The sequence below is a fragment of the Chanos chanos genome, chromosome 13, assembly GCF_902362185.1.
Source record: "Chanos chanos chromosome 13, fChaCha1.1, whole genome shotgun sequence".
NCBI classification, from domain to species: domain Eukaryota; kingdom Metazoa; phylum Chordata; class Actinopteri; order Gonorynchiformes; family Chanidae; genus Chanos; species Chanos chanos.
The window spans coordinates 10,168,353-10,193,515 of record NC_044507.1 but is presented as its reverse complement, the minus strand read 5'-3'; the positions used below and the strand labels follow the sequence as shown (position 1 = coordinate 10,193,515).

At 43.0% G+C, this 25,163-nt stretch overlaps 1 protein-coding gene across 1 annotated transcript in view; it reads right to left on the bottom strand.

Moving 5' to 3' along the window:
• The window catches only part of tspan9a (tetraspanin 9a), a 59,805-nt gene extending 39,745 nt beyond the window's left edge, over window positions 1-20,060 (bottom strand). The window contains exon 1 of the mRNA XM_030790355.1: window positions 19,701-20,060. Coding sequence (XP_030646215.1) covers window positions 19,701-20,060 — 360 coding nt within the window. The remainder of the gene's footprint in view (window positions 1-19,700) is intronic.
• Window positions 20,061-25,163: the final 5,103 nt, after the last annotated feature.

Genomic DNA, 25,163 nt, shown 5'->3' with positions numbered 1-25,163 from the left:
TTCCTCTGCTATCGCTGTTCAGAGAGTGCTCTCTCTCTCTCTCACACACACAAACAAGGACACACGCACACACACACACACACACACAGACACACACATACACACACACACACACACACACACGCACGCACACGCACTCACACGCACTCACACACGCATATACATACACACAGACACACACACGCTCGTACACAAGCAAGCACTGAACTACCCCTGATGAGACATCTAAGGAAGTTTCCAAAGCTGTTTACTCTTTTCTAGCACTCAGTAAAGCGACTGCAGCAAAGACCACAGAGGGCCGTTGGCTGGGATTTGTCTGCCCTGTCTTCTGTTTCCCTATCTCTTTGTTTTCACATTCTGATTGCAAGAGCAGATGTTCTGGTGGTTTTTGGGGATGATGAAGCAGCTGCCACTTATGATCGAGAGTGATTGGTAAATCGGCGAAAAGCCAGAAACATTTGCCTGTCTACACTAGAACAGCTAGTAACTTGGCCATCAATGCTGCAAACAACTAGTTGGGAGGAAGAGTGCAAAGCTCTGTTTTGTGTGTGTGTGTATGTGTGTGTGTGCGTGTGTGCATGTATGTGTGTGTGCGCACCATGTATTGCTATCTTTTTGGGAACCTAGTAAGATAATTTGAAAAGAGTGCCTGGTGGGGACTAAAATGCTGGTTCCCAGTAGAAGAACAACGTTTTTCTAAACTATATTGTTGTTACTGAAGCGTGTGTGTGTGTGTGTGTATTTACTGTAAACTAATCTCTGTACAATAATCTGGTATAGGTGCTGGGCTTTAGAGTTTAGTGAAGATGAATTTCACAGATAATTAGTCAACAGGAGCAATTCTAAACTTATATGTCAGTACTAATTAACATTCACCACATAAACCCCCTCAGACAACCTCTCACCCGGCAATATTCACTCTCTCTCCCCGGGGAGAACTCTTTCTCTCTCACATACACGTTCCCAAAAAACAAAAACATACACACACCCCTGCACACACACACACACACACACAAAGTTGAAAGCTCTAGCCATGGGTGGTAAAGCAAAAACAGCTTTGACACATTGCTAGACTCTCCTGAGAAAAGGCTGTCTGCCTGTTAATGTATTAAAATACATATTCAAGGAATCCACTGTAATTTACCAGTGAATGGAGGAGATTGGTAATGGTTCCCCTCCCTGGATAAGAACTGTGATGGAGCAAGCTGTGATGTGCATTACAATCATTCTAGTGACCCTATAATCAAAATTTCCCTTGCCGTTCCAATTCTGCTATGAAAATGTTGCACATTGCTTAACATATATTTAAAGTTAATTCAAATCTGAAGCGCTGAACACAAGCAAAGGGAACAACATCAGAAAGGGAGACCTGAAGTACTGTAGCCTACGTGTATCCTGTGGGATTCATGGCTTGAATGTACTGATCGAATCCTGTTGCGCTTCCTGATTGTGGCCAGGGGCCACCGTGGGCCGTGGGCTGGTGTGTCAGCTAGGGTCACTCTGACTGTTCACTGGTGGTCAGCCTCCTTTATTGTGATTAAGGTGGCTGCTAATTAAAACACAAAAAACCTGTGAGAGATCAAGGAGAGCTTGACTTTCCTGATCGGAAATTGAAAGTGTGTGAAAATAAATAAAGAAATATCAAAAATGACTGCATAAAAAAAGCGCTCATACTCACTGTTAATACGCACAACAAAACAATTTTTTTTACTAGACTCCAGGGTTTTACGACATCATAAAACTTGAGTGATACCTGATGGTGACTGGGATAATCTCAAGAGGAATCTTTGTTGACAGCAGCGTTTCTGCATGTCCGTGCACACTGCATGTCTGCGCACACAAGTTTGTTGATCCTGCTGTGGGTTCCTTAAGCCTAAATTCTAACCTGCTGCTTTGATTTGATCTTGTGGAGCACCTGACTGGCTCCACCTCTCAATAATTAATCTAGAACTCCTCCAACTGGAGTCGAGGAATAACTGGAGGGAGCCCGCTTCAAAAAGCACAGCGCTGTCAAAATCAAAGAGATGGCTCGCTTTTGTTTTTTTTTTTTTCTTATGGAACGCATTTGTAATCAATTATTTATGTAAATAGCACTCCCATTCTCATAACATCCACGAAAGAATACATACAGAATCCATATAATTGGGCAGAGATATAGAATATTCAAAGAGAGCCCATAAAACACTTTAATATTCTTACCGCTAATCAGGAGTTTTGGGTCAACACAGTGATAACCTGATTGGCAATGTCAGGCTCCCCATGGAGTACAGTGCCCAGGAGAGGCACTGGTGTGTGAAGCTTAGCTGGAGGAGATCAATACTATGCAATCTCCCCTATTTTCCTCAAAGACCTCCTATAAATCTGTAGCCTCCAATACAGAGGAGGTGGCTCAATTAAATTAGCCTGACTTTCTTTTGATAGCGTGTAGTGTATGACACTTGATATAAAAAGAAAAGAGCATACGCAGCTATGTCACACTGTTTCTGTCTCAGAGTGACAAAGTGGAATAGTACACTCATTACGTTAAACTGAATGACAATTTGAAAACTTTTCTGAGAGGAGAAAAAAAAAAAAACCCTTCCCGTCTCAGTCTCATTGACTCAACCTATAGTCTCCAGTCAAAATGAATGCCTATTTTCATGGGCCACTTTAAGTTGTCAAAGCCACTTCAGAGAAAGACAAGCACGGGAGTTAGATGAGCAGTAAATTTCTCAATACTAATTTTATCTCAGAGTTTAATTAGGCACACATGCACACATGACACTGTCACCCGCTGAATTACAGAGACGGTGACACGGAGAGGATAATGGAACTGAGACAGCTCTGAGGGCATCCATTCAACCAAATAGCTCCAGGACTAAAAATCCCTAAAACACACACACACACACACCCACACACACACACACACACACACACACACACACACACACACACTACAGCTCCGACCAAAAATACTGGGATTGGCTTGGTATTTTCTATTACAGTAAATGGAAACACTCTTCTTCCTAAGACAAATGAGCACAATCAGAACGTGGAGATAATATTGGAAAGTTCGGTAGAGAAATTCCCAGGCCCGGCCATGGATCAGGTCCCTAGTTAGCAAAGATTTCTTCGCACACGGTGGAGTGTGAGGCAGACCTGGCAGGTGGACAGGGAGGAGGCAGGATTCTAGCCTGAGGGCTGGATTTACATCCACAACGGGTCAGACGCGCTTCTCAACAGCTGCATCCCTCTGTCTGTCTCTAACACCAACACAATTTCATCAGTGGACACCCCGTCATCACATCCAGGCTACATTTCATTCCCACCCAAATTCACTGGCCCTACATGATGCAATCCTCTAGCGGCTTATCGTCACGTTTGTTTAGAAAATAATTTGCGAACTGGAGGAAGTCGACGAAAGCCTAATGGTAATAACCATAACAAACAGCAATTATGAAGGGGAAAATTTCCACCGGGCGCTAATCCAATCTGGGTTCAAACCATTTCATCAAACTGAGGCTGAACTGGTTGGAGCGATACTTCCAGCTAGGAGAAATAAACAGGAGAAGAGAGGCGTGGGTAATGAATGGGAAGATTCAGTGCTGTAAACACGGCATCTCCCTCCGTCCGTTTGGTGCTCCTGCAGCTCCTCGCTGCATATCCATACAGAACATTCTCTACCTCAGCTTTCTGTTCTCAGCCCCAGTCAGTCGAAAATCACCTCCGGTGTGAAGGGAGGTGTTGTCATCTGCCTCATTCCACCGCTGCCTCGATCCAACAGCCACAAGATTATATCTTTCGTCATATCCAAACATGTACACACACACACACACACACACACACACAAATAAACTTGCCCGTGCATTAGTGAAAGTAAACAAAAACAAAGGAAAACAATAACAACAAAAGCAGTAGCAACAGAAGCAAGAAGGGATCTGTCTTCAGATAGGAGTGGATATCCATTACGCGGGCTACTGCATATTCTCTGTATTCAAAATACTGAGAGCAATGTTGACTATGAGGAACCTTTAACACCGAATTAAAAACTGGTAATAATAAAACTGTTTCATATGATAGAAAGTCACTGAGACATACAATTACATGATCATTTACATAATTAACTATTGAATTTTGGATAATTTAGTCCTTTTTGTTACAGTTACTAATATACTAATCTATTGTTAATTCTGTTAAAACAGGGTTATTGAAATGCACTGAAAAATATTGAGAGGACGAGAGAAAGAGAGAGTGGGAGAGAGAGAGAGAGACAGTCCAGACACAGGGAAAGAAAAGTGTTTCGATGTCTCCCCACCTCTCCTGAGTACTAAAGCACGAGCATAGATTTGCATGACACCAAAACGGCCCGTTTTGTAGATTTTAGACTTTAACACCCACTAGGCAAAAAAGAAGCAATACACAGGCATTTCTGAGAGGAGCTTGCATGATCTATCAGCCTTAGTGGAACAGCGTACAAAAATATACCACCACCACAAACAGAAGGGGTTGGATGGGGAGGTCTGCAGAGACCACAGAGATTAGAATTCATATAAAAAGAGCTAAGCAAAAAAAAAAATAAATAAAACAAAACAAAACAAAAAAAAAACAACAACCCTGACATACACACACGCACACACACACACACACGCACACACACACTGACACACTCTTCATCACACTGCTGAAAGGCAATGTCAGACCTGTGGGAAGTATGTAAAGTACACACACTAACAGTATGACGGCTGCTTTTCTTGGTCTTTGCTATCTCTCTCTTTTTTTTTTCCTTGAAAGGCCATTGTGTTCCGGTCACTGAGTTATCTCCTCGGGCCATACTGCTCCCATGGGAACAGGTCTTACTACAACGTGAGCATGCTGGAATGGGGGGGGGGGGGGTCGATCCAGAGACGCTCAACCTCCTCATCGCTTTATGAGCACGATGGAGAGAAGAGAGCACTAATGGGGCAGAAAGGAGGGATAAAACAAGACTGTGTATGAACATGCTGTCTTTATGTGCTACCGTCTTACTGTTTCATGTGCTGTTAAATCGCCGTTCTTTCAGACGGAAGTGCCTTTCAACAGTTTCAATCAACCCCCCCCCCCCCCCCCCCCCCGTTTGAATTCTTCATTGGTGCTTTATGAAGCATCCTTACGAACCGAAGACATTTAATTACATAAAAAGACGGACATTGGGAGAAAGCCGAACCTCTGGCACACGCACGTCTGCATGGGCTTCAGGAAATATCAGTTTGCTGGTCTGCTATTAATACTCGGCTGTCAGGTCCATATGCCCTACTGAGAGATAGCATTAAACGGGCTGGTCTATGCCACAAATAGGATGTCACAAGCGCGACCTTAAATACTGGGGTCGAAGGTTATTATTATTCAATTGAAACCAAAAACTGCTCCACTTAACTTTATCAACACGTTCTGGCCTGATGGATGCTGCGTTAGATCTCAAATCAAATCACTTACAAAATTTACATCTTCTGTTTTGACACCCTCAACAATAAACACATGGAAAAAAAAAATCCTAACGTGTCATCGAATATTTCCCATGTGTCCTTCTGAATTCATCAGAATTATCAAAGCATGATCTTGTTACTTATTTGTTTCATTATTTTGAATGATGGGCATTTAATGGTGACAGCTAATGAATATGTAAAGTGTGACAAGCTGTTTCTAGAAGCTGATAGTGGAAAAGGGCTGGTTGGATCCAGGTTATCTTGACTCAGTCCTAGATATCAAAATACCTCCCAAAGATTTGGTATCTTAGATGTCTCACATTATTATTTCATCATTATTTCTTTTTGTCTGAATTCTGGGCTGTCTGTGGAAGAGAGAATATGACTCAGGAAAACTGCAAATATTTTCTTTGAACGTAGATGAGAAAAAAAAAAAATTACTCAATTCTCACAGGCCTGTGTGTGTGTGTGTGTGTGTGTGTTGCCAGAAAGACTCTCTCTTTGCTCTTTCTTTCATAAATCAAATTAGTTTGCATCAGGTCTCTGAGCTCTTCCACTACAGGTGGAGATCTCTTACTATGCAAATAGCTTTTCCTCAAGAGTTCCTTGTTTACAGAGCCACGCTTTTAGATTACTTATACATTTAGACAAGTGCCCATGCTCAGGCTTGAGTGGGCCTACTAAGAAGAAGTCTTATAGTGAAAGGTTTGAGAGCCACGGCTGTGAAATTACCGACCTCCTCAGAGAGATGAGCAGAGGATTTGAGAGTCAAACTCGTTCAGCATGTGTTTCAGTCTCTCCACATAACCAAAATTACAGGTACATGAGGATGAAAAGTGACTTCGGCGAACACCCACTATCTGCCTTGATGCCTTCTGGGACTTTGCTACGATTCTAGAATGTACTGTCAAGTCAGAGCATAAGTCTTCAGACTGCAAAAATCAGAGAGACACAAGAATCCCGAAACAGTGGCAAACTGCTTGTATATGGTTGAATCACACACATATGTACGCACTTAAATACACAAAGGTGCAAGAACCTGCATATATGCACACACACACACGCACGCGCGCGCGCACACACACACACACGCGCGCGCAAACACACACTAATGAACAGGTGCTCAACGGGGCCCACAGTACGTTGTCCAAGTAACACACAGCGGGACAGACAGATAACAGCCAGTATCGATTCTGGCTCCATCAAAAACAATATGGCACGCCAGCACAAACACAGACCAATCTCTGTTGCCCTAGCACATCAGTCTGTCTACACACCATGTACAAAAACGTTCAGCCAATAGCTCACTGTCCTACTACAACCATTAAAAAGCCCTGGGAATGTCTCTGTGCTGTAATTCAAGTCTCTTGATTCCCATTCGTTACTATGAAAGGAGAAGGGGAGCATATTATTGCAGCTGCTGAGATGGCCATTTGGTGAGCTTTAGCTGCTTGAGTTACCCTTGAGCTCGCCTGTATATGATTGCCTATATGTAATGAATGGTGTTTATGAGGTGAAAGTTGGCAGGGATTCAGAGCCAAGGAAATGTCAAACCTCAGACACTCTATTGTGTTCCGTGTTCTGAGAAAGAAGGGAGGTATCAGGCTCCTGTTAACCGCAGGACCTCTGAGTGTTAACTTTGACCGCAAGTACGTTTCTGAACAACTGTAACCTACATATAGCTCTTCTGAAATAACAGATAGTTTTGAAAAAGGGGATGACAGTGCAACATCCAAAACAATAATGAATTACATAAGTACAAATCAAATATATGAGGACTTACTTTTTAAACAAATATGAAAACAAAAAGGCAACCCCCCCCCCCCCAAAAAAACAAGAGAAACACAAGAGAAATAAATAGTCAGCATCACTACTGTTGAGTAAAGTCAACCCATTGCAAAGAGGTACATTAATAAACCATTAATTAAAAGCATATCAATCTTTTATAAAAATATAGAAATGTAGAAGTATAAATGTTAATATCACCCCGTGTGGTTTGTAATCAGTAAAGAAGATACAGTAACTGATTTAAGAAACATGTAACTTGAGAAAATGGACCATCATGTAGAGTATATAACAGACCGTTGTTATTTTAGCTCAGCATCATGTACTGTTCAAGTACCTAATGTATATAGCCATCAAAGAGTTCCCTGACATAAGTTAGCGAGACATTTTGCATGCTTTCAAGAGACAGGAGAGGCTAATTAACTGTTACAAGCTCAGTGGTTTTTGTCAACCTTTATCAAGCTGAGGGGGGGGGGTGGGGGGTGGGGGGTGGGGTTACGCTTAGCATAAAATCCCAGATGAATGGCTGGCTGTGTCCTTATGCTCGAAACAAATAAATAAGTCACAACTCAGAACAACGCCTTGGGGCTGCTCACACTCATAAAAATGTCCATTACATAAAGTGGCATGCATTGTAATCACTCCCTAACCTAGGTGACATCCACATACGCTGTCACTTTTAGAGACCACTGGGCCTCTCAGTGTATTTTGGGAAAGTGGGGTATGAAACGTAGAGAAAACTAAGATGCAGCTCAGACTACAGCACTGTAACCTACCGCTACTACACCCAAAACCCAATTAGACCGAACCACCAGGCCGTAACAGCAAGACTCATTATTCAAAATAACGGAGAACAGACAAGTGGGTTTGTGACCGTCTGTGATAAGTGTGGTTTCTTTTGAACAGGTCACATTTACACTGACGAGCCAGACAAAAGGCTCAGAGTGCCGCAGGCATCTCTATGTGAAAAGGCCTCTTTGTTTCCCAATCTATTTCTTCACCTCCAATCACGCGGTGATTCTTAGGGGACACTCTTTTTTTTTCTGAGAACAGTGGCTCAGACAGTCTCCTGTAAAGAGACGACAAAAGGACAGCGGTGATCCTACGGCGACGTCCATTGTCAGAGGGTTTGAGGAGCTATCGGCGCCATAAACTTAGGCTGAAACTCAGCGTGAGTGACAGCCCTGCGTGAAACCATTTACCACATGACTTCTTTTCATGTTGCGAAACCAAGGACAAGAGAAAAAAAAACAAACAAACACAGCAAAAAAAAAAACCCCAAAAAAACAAAAATGGCTTCTCAATGTACATGACAGCCAGCCCCCCGAGCTTGTACATAAACGCAAAGCATTTCTTCTGTAACCTTTCTCCCCACTCTCTGATCTCGCATCCTCGGTAGTGCAGGAGAATACTGTGAGAATATAGTGTATCAAATACCGCTTCATCACAAATCCCCCAAAATTCTTCAGCTGCTCCTCGAAACATCACATCAGTCATGTGATGAAGAAGCATCACTGCCTAAAATGGTGACTTTTTAAACCTTGTATTGATTCAGTGAAAACATTATAAGTGGCGTTTGGAATCATACTGACGTGCTTTGATGTTTTTCCTTTTCTCTCTTGGCTGTGTTCCCACTGAAAGTACCTTATGGTTTCAGAATGAGGTTATTCTTGTCTGCATGGCAGAGCAGGAAACCTGTCGACTTTGGGGAATTACGGTCTTATAAAGCTTTTCCGCCTACTGTGCTTGATACTTGTAAATAAAACAAGCTTCTTCTTCTTTTTTTTTTTTTTTTTCTTGGAGGATTCTGTCTGTTTGTAAGTAGTCAAAGCAAGATCAAGCACTCTTAAGTGGAAGCACCACAAAGCAAAATAAAAAAAAAAGCAAGCCTTCTTGTTTCTTTTTAACGATAGATTTGGGACTGCCCTAAAAATAATGTCTGATGTCTCTCAAGAAAATTTTCTTTAAAAACATATTTGACAACTCGTTTCTTTGTTGTGCGTAGCTCAAGATTTTCTCCCAGTGTGGCGCAATCCCGAAATATTCCCAAAGGAGCTGAAAGAAGCTCAAAAAGCTGCTCAAGGTATTTCTGTCATCTCTACTCCAGATTTGGTTGGAGCTCAAGAGAACACGCCCCGGGGTTATGGCTTTCTTCTCACATCTCATCTTGCCAGCGAAGCAGTCTCATCACACGCCGCCGCTGAACGCTGTTTGCGGGAAACCGCTTGGTCTCCACGGGAGCGGCGCAGGGGTGGTGAGGTTCATGCTTCTCCGTCATACTCACACAGGCAAAAAAGTGCCCAGGCTGGAAGCCATCACATCCATCCCCACACGTGATCCGCACCGACGACTATTCACTGCACTCACCCTCTCTGGCTCTCCGGTTACACCTCCTATCCAGCTGTCTACAGATATTTCTGGAGAATGCCATCGTAAATTGCCATTGGAGTACAAAGATCAAACCCCTGGTGTTCCAGGTACATCTGGATCCTCGGTGATTGATTCAGCAATGGGAGTGCAAGGCAAGTGGTAGGAGAGGAAGCAGAAGCAAGCTCATGAGCACTTTTAACATAAATGTTAGACATAGATTTCTGATAATATGAGAAATGAATTAATTAACTGAGGATCGTCTGAAATGAAACATTTGTATTTAGCTCTGGAGCTCAAAAATCCAAAGGACCGATATAATAAGGCTATCCAAACACCTTTCCCTACCTGACCAAAACCAGGTTAAGGTGTGTGTGTACAGAAAGATAACATTCATGTACGCATTTTTACATTTATAGTGATATAACTGAGAACATAGGGTGACCATATTTTGGTTTTCAAAAAAGAGGACCGGGTGGGGGGGGGGGCTTAAATAGTTGAAAAATGCGTCAACAACCATGCAACTATGTTATTGAACTTTAATACTGTAGCGTGTTGGGGGGTAGGTGGGCAGAGCGTCCCAGCATGCACTGGGGTGACAAATTGTAAATTAGCCCCAGTTCACTAATGTTGGTTCATGTATCCCTTTTTGTATCTAGTCAAAGTGTATGTGTATTGTTGATCATGTTGTCTTTGTGTTGTGATGTTCAATTCATGTGACAGTTTGTGTATCGTTATTCTACTTGTATTTGTGAATGATGCATTCCCCTCCTAAGTTGTTGGAATTTTAAGTGTATATCAGTCCTGATTTTTGTCAATGTACATGTAAGGCTGATGCCTGACAAAGCCAAATCCCGGACATTATTGGCAATTTAGAAATCCCATCCGGACGCATTTTTAGGTCCGAAAAAGAGGACATGTCCGGGAAAAAGGGGACGTACGGTCACTCTTGAAAACATCTCTGGAAAATGCAAACTCAAAAAAAAAAATGCAATTAGGGCACAGAGAGAGTGTACAAAGGCAAAGTATAATTACAGCATAAATAAAGTAATGACTGTCCATTAAGCAATGTTCAAAGCCGCGGGTCTGACATCAGAAAAGCCGCGTTCCTTTTTCTCTGTTAATTCACTGGGACACTCCACCTTTCTGACACTCTGATCAACATCATTAAACCGCAATGGTGAGTGTGCCATTCTCTCAGTACAAATTACACGCACATATCATGCAGAGAAATGTCTTGCTGGTCTAATCAAATGTGTGCACTCACTTGTTGAGAATGTGTCGTTTGTAGTTTTCAGCAAATTGCTTTTTAATAAAGTGCAATTCAGCATAGAGCAAAAAAGACCTCTGTAGCAAATTATTCAAATTGAAAGCAGTGATAACGTCACAATAGTGATTTTGATTAGCTGTTGTAGCTAGTGGGAGGAGGGATGGTGAGTGATCTCCTTGTCCACTTGTTTACTCTTTAAAAACAACTGATGAGATTGCTTTCTTCACATCTGGCAGAAAACGATTGAAATACTTTGTTAGAAAGACCTAAGGAACCCCCCCCCCCCCCCCCCCAAAAAAAACAAAACAAATGACTGGTTAGAACTTGCTGGAGAAAACAGTCAGACATGAGTTGAATCAAACCCAGTGGGAACAGTTGTCCTGTCACTATGCAAGCCTTCAAGCACAAACATAGAGGACACAACGCTTCGCTGTGTTAAAGAACTGTACTCTGGGAGAGTTACTCTCAGTACAGGCTGTCAGTATGCATCAAACAGTCGGAACAGGTAAGACCTAGAGCGAAGGTGGCCATCAATCACAGGCTATCCAAGGCTGATGGACTGTCCAACAAGGAGTCAGAGATGCCACTCTGGGTCACAGGCACACGTGCACAGCCTACCAAGAGCTGACTGTCTGGTTTAGGCTCAAATTTCTAAGTTCAAGTTCTAAATTTGCCATTCAAGTGTAACAGAAAAAAAAAGGAAAAAAAAAAAGAGCTCCTTCAGGCAGCTTCAGCTATTGAGTGAAATACCTTGACCTGAATTCGTCAAACACAGTAATGAATGGCTTTGCATTCAACAGAGCACAGGTTCAAATCACTGAGGTCATTGTTGCAATCTAGTACTGGTGTCAAAGGAGACACTGAGTAAAGTTACTGACGAGAAACTCACAGTACTCTTTATGTTGTTGTTCCCCCTGTTCCATGACCCTCTCAGAATGCCTTTAGCTTCAGTTATGCTGTTTCACACTAAAGTGAGGGCAAACTCGCTCAAGAGTGAGTGAGAGAGAGAGAGAGAAAATGTGCTCTCACATTAGACTAGACAAATTATTCGTGCATTCTTCCATGCATTCATTAGACTCTAACCTACGCCACAACTTCATCAGAAAGATGCTTTATCTGTGCGGGACTGGCTTTCTACGTCTAGCAAGTACAACAGAGACATATCTGTGGATAGGACCTCCCTCCTCAATCAATTAGTCTTGGCACTGTTTTTAAGGTATTACAACCTTTCTTGCAGTGGTAAAACCATCCAATCCATTATTTCCAGCCTTCCCCATGACTCCGGACGCTAGCTCAAAGTGACGGACTGCATTTTGTTTCATCAGACTCTCCTTTACTTCACTATCTTACCTGCCTTGGAGCAATCAAAACAGTTTTCAGTTGTGCAACCCTATATACACAATATAAAAACTCACTGATCTGTGAAGTGCAGAGACAAGCAAAGCAAAAGTTCTTTTATGACTTATTATATTGATTGTGCTTGCAGATTGCAGAAATGAAAAATTAAAAAAAAAAAAAAAAGTGTTTATATTTTCATAGAGCATAGAAGGTCAGCGGGGGATCTATAGTCAGGTCGACAAATTGGTATTCAAGCGTTCAGCCAGTTCCTGAAAAGAAAGAGTTTTGTTGCGTCAGTCGATTCTCCTGCATATTCACAAGATCTGATATCGGCCTCTGCATACAACAGTGCTCTTGGACATCCGATCTAAAGGAGGTTATTTTCCTTTGAACCGTGATTGACAGACATCCATTTAAATGATGGCTGATTTAACAAAGCTGTAGAGCAGGCCAAATTAAATGACCAAGCTTGAGCGGCAGTGACAAAAATGTAATGATGATTCAGTTGAAAAACTTTTGCCTCGCCTCACATTTATCCTTTCTCCCACCTACGATGCATCCATACCAGGAGGTGAATAACCAACTGGAGAGGACACTTTAACTGGAAACAATAACAAATCAGTATCTGCAATAATGTTTTGTGCATTAAAACGATCTTTACTTATCATTTTTGACATGCCTTTCTTTAAGTCTGCCTAAATTGGGACGGAATAAGATGACCGGAAACTGACCATTCTGGCTCCAATTCTTATTCAGATAGTGACCCTAACCCTCCCCAGACCTATAAAAAGATGACAGAAATGACCCATCAACAAAAAAAAAGAAAAAAAAAAGGGAGAGAAAAAAAAAGAAACAAGAGAATACCATTCCCTGAATACACAGTAGTCTGTCAGCCGCTGACAGACTGACGTGTGTAGATTCCCCAAGATCTTCTGAGAAGGAGAAGAAGAGTAAAAAACTGGGAATAAACACAGAAATCTTATCTGGGTTATGGGGTTTTCGGTGGGAGTGCAATCAAGATTAATCAAATCAATTGAAGTTGGTGCCCTCTGGAAATAGCCTGGGGGCTCTGTCAATGTTGGATCGTAGACAGAGCATGAGCTGTCCCCCCTGAAAGACCCTGACCGCAGTCACTGAATGTGGGGACGGTGGGAGATCATCCCCTGATAAATTAAATTGGAGAGCGTCAGGCTCCCCCATGATTGTCTCAGCGACTGCCTCACATGATCACCATTTAAATCGACGGGGCGAGATCCGAACCCCCCTCCACCCCCTCCCCTTTTTTTTAAACCAACCGCATCAAAGACGGGACACAAAAGAGACTCTGTCTCTGTGCTGTCACTGGTCCATTTAAGATCTGCCATCTCATTAATTGGCCAGAAAAGGTAATCTGGATAAGTCATCCTGTCATAGCCTTGTGTAGAAGTAGAGGAAGGAACATAAAAAGCCATGCTGTAAGGAGTCAGGAGGTAAGCTGGCTAGATGCATTGATTTCCTGCATAATTTACTTTAGGGATGATGGTGAAAGTGCTGAGCTGCGCAAGCCAGTGAGCTATTCTAACAAACCACATTAATTCACTGGTTAGCTGCAGATTAGCATCGATTTGTCTGCCAAGGTTGAGTTGAGGTGGAAGGTGGCGACAGCTTTACCGCCTTTCCTACAAGGAGTCGGAAAGGGCCTGAATCAATCAGGGCTCTGGGATGAAACTCTGAACAATGTTACATCACATTTTAAAACTTACTTGGCCTATGCTCCCCATTATAAACAACGTCCCTAAACATGATAATTTCTAAAGAAATCCATCAGACTGCAGCAATATGACTCTTTTGACTCAGAGAAAAAAAGACTGCAACAGTTTCCAAACCACATTGGAAGCTATCAGTTTGACAGTAATTGAGAGTTTTGGTCAAATTTTTACATCTAAGTTGAGAAAATCTCCCCATAGTGACATATATGGTAAAATAACAGTTGCGTAATGGTGATTAATGACAGTGGAATAGACACACCCTCCTCATGCTGGTCAGCGGATGCACATCACCGCCTTACGCCGAAATGAGTGTTTGGTTTTTCTCGGCACTGGAATGTTCTCCTCGGTAAACGCTGGTAAATAAAGTATGACTTTTCCATATGAATGAATCCTCAAAGCAAATTACATCCTGGCTTGTTTGTAATAGTGAAGGGAGCTTGCTGGCCTAACGAAAATTGTTTTTACCAGGGATGGGGGGAAAAAAAAAAAAAAAAAAAAACTAGGCTAAATGAATGTTTGCTTCATCCTGTTATCTTGTGCATCTAATCCAGCTATTTATTCTGCTTCATATTAAAGTCAATAGGATTGCTCTCCTTTTGACACACATTTGGCGCTTCAGTGAACGCCTTCCGCATCCCAAATGTGCATCCATGGAAGAATTACAGTAACGTGAGAGAGAATCTGACAGTTTTACCCTATGGGCATATTCTATGTGCATTATGGGGACCAAACCCTTGAGCCATAGGATGATACTGCTGAGTGCATGGACCATAATATGTACACTGTGACAACGCCGCAACAAATACACATTAGAGAGTCCTCTTCATCTTGTGTGCAGTTAAGGAATTGCCATGCTCAACACAATTAATAGCATTAATGTGTTGAAGCATTTATTTATTTATTTAATTTTTTGGGACACCGTTGCTAAATTAAGAGCCTGGCACATTAAGTGTGGAGATGGAACAATGCCAAGTCTGCAAGGATGCGCCAACAGTCAGTTCATAAGTCTTCTTTGCAATTTGTGCTGCACTAATTGCCTTCTCTTCGATACTGACAAGTGGTATGACATTCTTTGTACTTTGTCATCCACGAGGTGCACTAATGTGCATGTTAATGGTCGCAGGTTTTCGCAAGGGTAAGCAGGAAAGAATATAAATAAATAAATAAATAAATAAATAAATAAATAAATAAATGTGGAGGTGTGTGCGGGGACTGTGCCAAGAACCCTCTGGCTGGACTTAGGCTTCATTTGGTGAGACACTGACCCGGATCAAGAGCCTGAGGGAGAATAAAGATAGCCTTGCTTTTGGTCCAGTCCACAGGAACTCAGCTTTTACCATGCAGTCCCTATAAGCCCTCCTGATTAGTTGTCTCATAGGCTGTATGATCTTCTTCAAAAGAAAAAAAGAAAAAAGAAAAAAAAACAAAAGAACGCAATTTGGCGAAGCGGCTCTAGTTTAGACGGCTATGTTCTATTCTTTACAAAAATAGACAGAGGTTTCAGATGGTTCATGAGAACTTCTCCGCACACACACACACACACACACACACACACACACACACACACGCACGCACATTTCCAACGGAGACTTTTAAACGGGACCCCCTGGAGTGAAACATACCCGGCTATATCCAACTTGATCCAACATCTAATGAGACCTGCAGAGGTATAGACGAAACTGGAGCTGCAGAAGTGAAAAATCGAATGCTTGGTGAAGACACGTATATTATAGTGACCTCCTCAGATGCCCCAGACACAGTCAACCCAGATGAGTTAATCATGTTACAGGTACAGAATGTTAAACAAAGCCTTTTGTTTAGCTCACAGATAGAAGCTAATTACAACGCTCCATCACATGAAACTCACATGAGATCTCATGAGTAACACTGAGCACAACCATATTAAAGCAGAGAGAGTATGAACAACACTGTTCTCTATGGGCAACAGCCGAAACGCTCGGAAAAAAAAACTGCAGTGGACTTTGCTGTATGTATTACTAGTTCAAAGGGAGTATTGATCAACATTATCGATCAAAGTTATTGATCAAGTCTGCCTCATGTTACCCTGTGTTTCATGCTGCGAAAGTAAAGAATGAAAAATATGTAGAGAACAATAAAAACATATTCTTTGACAAAAAATTCAAAAGCTGTTGGGTTAGATCTTGGATGAGGTATTTTCTTTTTTTGTATCATCCAGGCGTCAAACAGAAGGCAAAAAAAAAAAAAAATCATGACGTGTATTGTGCGTTTCATCATCTTTTTTGGACAAAATGTCAATTTTTAGATCAGGCCGAAGTAGGGAAGAAATTGCTTACAGTATGAAAAGGACTAGTAAAAGTTTGCTATAATGTTAAATCCCCCATGGCAAAAGGGGATTAGACAGCTTTCATACACTCTGTGAAGGATAGAGAGAGGACAGAAATTTTTTTTTAGCCACCTTGAATATAAACCCCTTGGCAAAAAAATAGAGGTTAGAAAGCGCAGAGGGAAAAGCTTTGTACTAGTCCAGCCAAAAAAAAAAAAAAAAGGGCACAGGCGGAGACCATCGCTACTGAACACGATGGTACTGTCACTCATGTTGTGTGCCTGCACCGTGGGCAGAGAGCTACCTACGTTTGAAACACCAAATGTCAGCTCAGGTGATTAAATCGATGGGGAATCTAATCTTTCGTTGCCTAGGACCAAATGGCAGCTTAATCCTCTAACAATCCCCCTCAGCAATCGCTAGGAATTCAGAAATGCTTAAGACACAAGGCTACTACCCTTTTCTCGTTGAACAAAAGATATTTGCTTTGATATGCTGCTGAGGCACCAGTGCTGTTTGCAACAAAGTTGCTGAGATTGCAATATCCGCTGCATCACAAGCTCCAATGAGAACATGCTTTTGACATGTTATAATAGATGGGGGGCGGGGGGGGGGGGGGAGATCCCGCTACCCTCACTCCGGCCCAAACCGTGAATGTGTTGCGGGTGAATAATTGTAGTGAAGATAGATAAAGGCACGTTTGTGATTCCAAACAGACTAAGGAGAGAGCACGGTTATAAAGCCCAAACAGAGAATTAGCAAACGGACAGTGTCTAGATTGATACAATTCGTCTCTTTGAGACCTTTTACGGCATCCATTATCCACATTATCCCCATCTCCATCGACGCTCCTATCAGCCGGAGCTTTGTTTGTAATGACCCATTTATCTTGATTGCGATCGTTGAATAAATCACGCCATCCTTAAGACATTAACTTCACTGTTGGTACCTTTGAGAAGTTCACAGGACGCGGCAGTGCCGAAGACATCCCGCGTTTGAGTCTTGACCGAGGCATGTCGCAGTACAACACAGTGCAACACTAAATGCTCTAATCTGTGCTGAACCTCCCCTGGCTCAGACATCGGTTAATCCCCATAAGAAAGAAGAGCCAGATGGTTGCGAACAACTGCTTGGTGGGGGGGGGGGGGGGGGGATGAGGACATCCGAGATGCTTGGAGTTCCTGCGGCTATTTACCGTGTGCTTCGTGAAGCAGCAGAGAAGAGAGAAGGCGTTCGGCCGTTCGGCCCGTCGCACCTGCCGTTCGGTTACAGGGCACGCACCTCTCCTTGGGGGATGGAATGTCAGGACAGAGAGCGGAGGAGCTCGGTAACACTGTGATTCCTGGAGTGCCTGAGGAAGAGCAGCACTGTCCCAGGGGTGTCAGGATACAAGCTTTTCCTCGCTCTTTCAACCAATCTCTCACAGAGACTACCAACTTCAATCCTACCCTACCGCCTTTCTGAACCATGAAGCCGTCACCGACACACATACACACTCACACACAAGCTGTAATAAACTTCTGATACCCTTGTGTGTAGAGAACCCCATGGGGGGCTGAGCCTAAATACCCTTTAAAGTGAGTAAAGGCACTAAAGAGAGAGGGAATCATTAAGTGAACATTACCACCAAGAAGATCTCAATTACCTCACAGCAGGGTCTGATCAGTCAGCATCGAAAGGCTAGGGGCGTAAGGCCTTTGCCTGATCATCACATATAGAGATCAACATATGCAAACATGAATAACTGTACACACACATACACACACACACACTGTGCACATGGGTCCTGCCTTATGACTTTTTTTTCCTGTCTCCTGCAGCGTTCGTAGTGCCACTACATGACTCCTGGCAATCAGCCAAACTCTTTCTACCCTCTCCTCCTCCCTCCCTCCCTCCCTCCCTCTCTCTCTCTCTCTCTCTCTCTCTCTCTGTCAGTCCTGCCATTAGTGTCGCTTTTTTGACACAATAACGGGTTAAAGCCTCACTGAGCTCTCCCAGTTCCTGGGGCATGTTTGTATCTCTAATCCCCTCCTGTGGTCACGGTTGACATGATGACCCCAGCGGCCTCCGGTCCTTGCCTGGCCTACGGTCCTACCACATGCTGCTTCCTCCACCCAACCCCCCCACCCCCCTTACACACACCTTTACAACCTAAAGCCTTGGAGCGGAGATCAAGACAAGTGCTACACTTTCTAGAGCACAGCTGGCTTGCAATCTAACACGGAGTGTCACAGAGGGACTAGAGCTGAGACCTCAGAGAGGCATAGGCGAATTTAGTACCTAACCCACTGAGAGAGACAGAGAAAGAGAGAAAGAGAGAGAGAGAGAGAGAGAGAGAGAGAGAGAGAGAGAGAGAAAGAAAGAGAGAGGGCAGTGAATGAAGCTTGAAGTCTCTGCTTAGTCTCTCTGATGTTTTGCCATTTGCATCAGATGTGTCCCAGATACAGCATCCATGCATGAGGAAATGATCAGGAGGTGAAATTCTGCATAGTTATGTTATTACAGTTAATGCATGAATGCCCTCACACAAAGGAATATGACTATAGCCTCCTCCAAACACTAACTATAAGCTTTTAATCCACTGCTTTAGTATTTCTGGGGCACTTGCATTTCACAAACAAAACCATAATACCCCACAAAACAATGTTCATTTATTACACTGGACCCTGGACAGTTCAGGGTGGATTTTACTATAAAAAAAATCACCAAATGCAATCCAAATTTCAACATGATGTTGTAGGGATGCACTTATGAAGGGACATGAAATTTTAACAATAAAAACATAAATAAAACATAAATATAAATACAATAAAAATCCATACCAAGATGCCTTCCACAGTCAAACAGTACGTACAGCATGTATTATATTCAGCACCAAGAGCCAGACTCTTCTATCATGCAAAATTTCCAAAGACAAACCCAAGTTAACAAAACGCGTACGTATACACGTGTATATGAGGGTTTATTAGGGCCAGTTACTAGCTGTCTGACACGCAGCTATCTGACATTGTGACACAAAGCCTAAATTAATTTCTCCATGCGGCAGAGCTTTCCCAGGACCCCTAGGAGACTCAATGGCAGACAGAAATAGTAGCATGTACGCAAATGAGGCAGGCTGGCCCGGGGAGCCTGACGTAACGCAGAGAAACATATGATAGGAAAGCACCATGAGGGTTACACTTTTAGAGCTCGCATCATTATGTGAACTGAAACCATGACGTTGCCTTTCCATTACCCAGCGTTTTTGCAAAATACGTTACATGGTATTTTGACAATTACAAATATGATTTCACATTTCGCTTTAGGGAAACCAAGAGAGAGAGAAAAAAAAAGAGAGAGCAAGAGCAAGACTGAGTTAGAGAGAGTTAGAGAGCGAGAGAGAGAGAGAGAGAGAGAGAGAGAGAGAGAGAGAGGAAAAAAGACTGAGAGATCAAGATGTCACTTACCCAGAAGATGAGGTTAAAAAGGAACATCATGTATTTCAGACAGCACAGGCAGCCCCGAGCCATGTTGCACTTCTTGAACTCTAGAAGGAACACAAAGGATAGATCCAGGTAAAAGACCACGTATTTGCTGCCTTTGGGAGCACTGTACTTGTTGCTGCTCTTGTCCCCGGAAGCGCCTTCCCCGGCTCCCCCGCTCTGAGCCTGCGCGCGAGGGCCCGTGGAGCCGTAGAAAGCACCGGCGGTGAAACCGCGTCCGCCGAAAGGGCGGCCAGAGGTGGACGCGCGGGCAAAGTCTGAGTCGCGACTGTCCACGGAAGGGCTACGGTGAATGGCAGACTCCTCACTACTTGACTTCTCCATGCTCTGGGACTGCAGCTTGGGTCTTTAGTTCATACTCTACCATGTCTTACGGAATTATCACGACAAACCCTTGACCCTAACTCTCTTCCCACCAGAACTGTGGTAAAGTTCCTTCTAACAAACAATGCGAAAAGACTTTGTCGGCCAGTGGGTTAAGAGAGCGAGCGGACGCAAGATGCAGAGAGTCGCGGTTCTTAGACGAGGGGACGGTCTGAAATCATACTCGGCTGTTCAGGGATGTCTTGTGAGTAGCATTCCAGGATACTCACGAGTGCCGGATCTCTATGAAAAATTTGCAGCAGCCCTTGTTCTCTTCCTCTCTTTCTTTCTCTCTCTAACTCTCTCTTTCTCTCTCTCTCTCTTTTGGTGCCCTGCGCTCCTCAGCAAGTGTGTCCACCACCAGTCAACATCGTGCTCAGCTGCTGTGCCTCTCTCCCTCAAGCCCCTGCTGACATCAGCATGGTGCTCACTGAAGGGGCTGAAGAGTTCCCACAGCTCCTAACTTTTCACCCCCGCTCCTCTCACACACTTCCCTTCCTGTCTTCTCTCCGTTCCTCTCTTCTGTCAAGCCTCTTCTGCTCCAACGTGCCGACACGCTCTCTTTTTTCTCTATCTCTCTATCCTCTCTTTCTCTCTCTCTCTCTGTCTTCTTCTGCTTGCTTTAGCACCTCATAACGCGCTCAGCTGTTCCGGACCCCTGCGTTGCTCCTTCTGCCTCTCCTCTCCTCTCTGTTCTGATCTGCTCCTCTCTCCCTGTGCTCTCAATCTCAGCTCCACGGCTGAAGTGTGCTATTATCGGCAGCCGCATCTAACGGGCATTCCCTCCTATCCCCGTCCAGCGTTCTCAGCCTATTTCTCTCACCCCTCCTCTCTCTCTTTCTCTCTCTCTCTCACTGACTCTCCTCTCTGCTCGCAAGCCCTCCCTTCAGTCAGACAGTCAGCCAATGAAATGTGAGCAACTGTGTACTGCCCCTCCCCTAACTCTAATACCATGTTTCTAATGAGCTCATCATTACAGTGCTTTTTGCCTATACAATTTCAGCACCCACAATCCAGTCAAGTAAGGAGTGCAAGATGGGGGAGGAATTAAAAAAAAAAAATCTTGATGCTGTGTGAAGCAGAGAAGGGAGGGGTGTGTGTGTGTGTGTGTGTGTGCGTGTGTGTGTGGAGGAGGGGTGCAGAACATAGCTGTAAATTTGAATATATGTAAAGGGAGCTAACTGATAGTAAAAAAAAGAAAAAGAAAAAAAAAGAAAAGAAGAGAAAGAAAAAAGGTGTACCACTTATTAAATTGTCCTCATACGGTGGTATGCTGTGCTGCTTTCTTTTTTTTATTGATTAAGGAAATATATTACATGATCTTTGCTCCCCGATGTAAGTAAACGGACCCTCTTAATTAAATTCTGTCGATCAATCTACGTTCTATTTATGAACCATGTCAGTGACATCAGGGTATGATCAGAATTAGACTGATTACTGAATTTGGTGGTGTGATGCTGCTTTGTCCCGGTCCTTCCTTGTAAGGAACACCGATATATTGGCAGGACCCCAGCCTGAGGAATTTCAACACCATTTCAAGCATGGAAATTGGATAGCGGCTTACATTTCCTAAACACTTCCCTACAGAGGTCCAAGTTCTTATTCTGGACTACCTGTGGTTCATTCATACACGGGAACACACGCCAAAATATACACCACAGCAGCTCAGATTTAAGTGCATTTATGCACCTGCATTCACCGTTCAAAATGCCGCCACGGATTTGACCTGTGACCTCGTAAACAGTCATGGGATTAAAGTGAGGTGATCATTGTATGCAACCGTTCTTGTGAATAAAATTAGCTTTTTATATATATAAATGTATATATATATATATATATATATATATATATATATATATATATATATAAGCAAAAAAGGTTTAAACTAATCTGGTTCTCAGAGAGTCTTTTGACAGAATTTGAGTCACGACTCAAAGACACAGGAGTGCTGCACAAGGACATTTGACGATTGCAGTAATGAATATTACTTACCTGTGAGACACTGAGTGGCTTTTATGACCTCAGCGACCCCCCAGCTAACACCTGTAACTGTACTTAAACTTAAGACCAACTGACCCGGCTGCCAGTGTCACATGATCAGGAATATTCTCTGGGCATGACTGGCTTATGTGAACGTCTATGTGTGTGTGTGTGTGAGAGAGAGAGAGATAGAGAGAGAGAGAGAGAACCTAAGACAGGAGATGAACTTTCTTCTTGTTCTAACAGATTTTGTTTGAAATGCTTTTTTTTCTGCTTTCCATTGAGACCAGGCCATCCTTGAAATCAGACACAAAACAGGCCTTAGTTATGCTGGACTACTGGAGCTAATACTCTGTCTAAATCAAGAAGCCCATGAGAACTTGTTGTTCCATAACCCAAGGACAGATGGGAAAGCGTTTCAGCTATATGCTCTTAACAGTAAATTTGTGTAACATTGTATTTGCTAGGAGCTCCAGTCTTATCTGAATCTCCTGTGTTTTAGAAAGCACACAGTCCTGACAAACCAGTCTCTGAATAACCGTGGTTTCACACAAGTGAGATCCCATCAAAGCCCTAAACACAGGGCCAAGAACGGAGCAGCTCTTCAAAGGGAAAAGGCATAGAAATTGATTGGTGAAGAGCACTCACTCCACCCTGTCTCTGATCCCACTGTCAAAAAAGAGCCATAAAAATGATGGTACAATTGTTGTATCTCTCCATACACATTTCATTACATTTAAATATTTCATTTCCATGAATATGTATTGCAATCACAACTATACGAAGCAGCACTAATTATCATTATGAACATTAAAGACACATCCCTGTCCTAATGTAGTCATTTCCATTCCACAGTTACTATGGTAAATGAACAATAATTTGAATTTTTATGTTGAAACCACAAGGCAAAATTTGCATCTCTTGAGCAACTCAGCCTGTAATGCTGCTTTATAAATCAGACGTCTTTTGTCTCTGAACAGCTATTTTGTGCTTCTTCCCTGGGCAATGTTTGACTTTAATGAGCCCCTGATATCAATGCTATTGACAGCGTCAGTGCTGGATTTGATTGGAGCTTTGTGATTTATTCTGTAAACTGAGCCCTGCTGATCCGAACCTAGCGGTCCCCCGATGCCTTAATTCAATACGGTCCTGCGTCAGTGTCGGCAGGCCCCCAAACAAGCATTCATTAGGGCGCTGCTTGGCCCCTCGCCAGCCATGTGCCTGTGACTCTACCCTGAGTCGTGAGGACACGCACGAGACCGCAGCCTGGCGAGGAAACCACTCCAAAGATGCAAATACGCTCTGCAGGCAAAGAGACGATGTTCACGCATACAAAAAAAAAAATCTGCATGTGAGGAAATTAGAGTTAAAACACATGCACGGAGAGGAGGGTAATGACAACACGTGGAGTGTGTAACGGATGTTCACGTCGTTACGACGCAGGTCGTGTAGGCAGCGATACAGAGGTCTGAGTGGGCATGGCTAGGTTATGGATTTGTGCTGCAGAAGGGGTGATAAGAGGTTTGCAGTGAGGGTGGGCGAAGAGGCATTGCAAGCTGGGGATTGTTATTTGCCATTCCCTCTGATACTGAATACATGAGAGCCTGGGAGGTGTGTGCTCCAAATACCTGCTCTGGGAACACAAATTCAGGAGGGAGAATAAGAGAGAGGCAGAGAGATAGAGAAAGAGCCACGAAAAGAAATAGAGAGAGAGAGAGAGAGAGAGAGAGAGAGTGAATGAAAGAGACACTCAGAGAGAGAAAAAGAGAAAAAAAAGTCTCTCTTTTCCATTCTCCAGAAACGATATCAGTCAACTGTGAGGAGAACACGTAAAACAATGCACAGCCCAACATGCATGGCATCTCAGTAATAAAGCACAGACCATTTAATGCATGAAATCTCTATTGCTTCTTCAATATAAAGATTAGGCTGAGCCATCATCGATCGAGGCTGCTAAGGCAGAAGGTGCGCACCATTAAAGAGTAGCTTAATAATAAAAGCAAGTTCAAAGTCTGGCTAAGTGGATTAAATGGTACTAAAGCTATGCAGTCCAAGATACTAAAAGATACAAAAGATATCAATTTGCACTTAATGCTCTTATTTCAGCACAACAATGCAACTTACTTTAAATCTTCATTTAGGTTTTATTGGCTGCTAATTCCCTAGAGTGGCTACTTCTTGCTAAATCTCCAGTGACCACTCTGAGAGAATTAAAACGGAACATCCGTGAAAGAATAAAACTGCAGTGACAGTATTAGGAAAATATTTCATCACAAAATGAAAAACTTTCAGACAATGTTCATTCTCACGCATAGCTATGTTACTCAAAGCTCATCTTGTTGAACTCTCCGTGTCGTATTTATCAAAACCTAACGAGCTTCAAGTATCTTAAAAAACAGCGGGAAACCAGATCTATGCCTGATACACCCTGGGTACAGTGAAGTGCATGTGATGGACCTTTTGAAGTGATTGGATTTAAAACACCATCGGCCAGATGATTTCAATTCTCAAATTCATGCCAATAATTAAGACGGAGGAGACTGTTCTTTAGGTTAATAACAGACAGAAATGTTCTCAGATAATGGCACATTCTGTTAACATTGCTGACAAACACTGTGTAATTAGATGAGCAGATGGGGCATTAAATAAATAAATGAATTAATAAATGTGCATAAGGAAATTGAAGATCACACCTCAGGTTGCGCTAAAGTGCTTGTGAATGTATCATTATTAATTAAATAGGTATGTTCTTCATGTCAGAGAAAGGAGCTCTTGGGTGTTAGGCACAGTTAGGTAGGGTCTGGTAAGCGTTCAGTCCTTCTTCAAACACATCAAGACACCAGGAACGGATGAGCTAACAGGCACAGGTGGCACAAGTGAAGAACAGGAGACCATCCCCCTCAACACACACACACACACACACACACATAAAGACCACACACTTCTGGGAAGTGAAATACCAGAGGGCCACACTGGACAAACAACAAGGGACGGTCATCCTTTGCCCGGGTTGCTCGTCTCCACAGAGTCTGGCTATGTGATGAGTTTCAGCAAAGGTTAGCCTATACTTAGAGTTTTGACCAA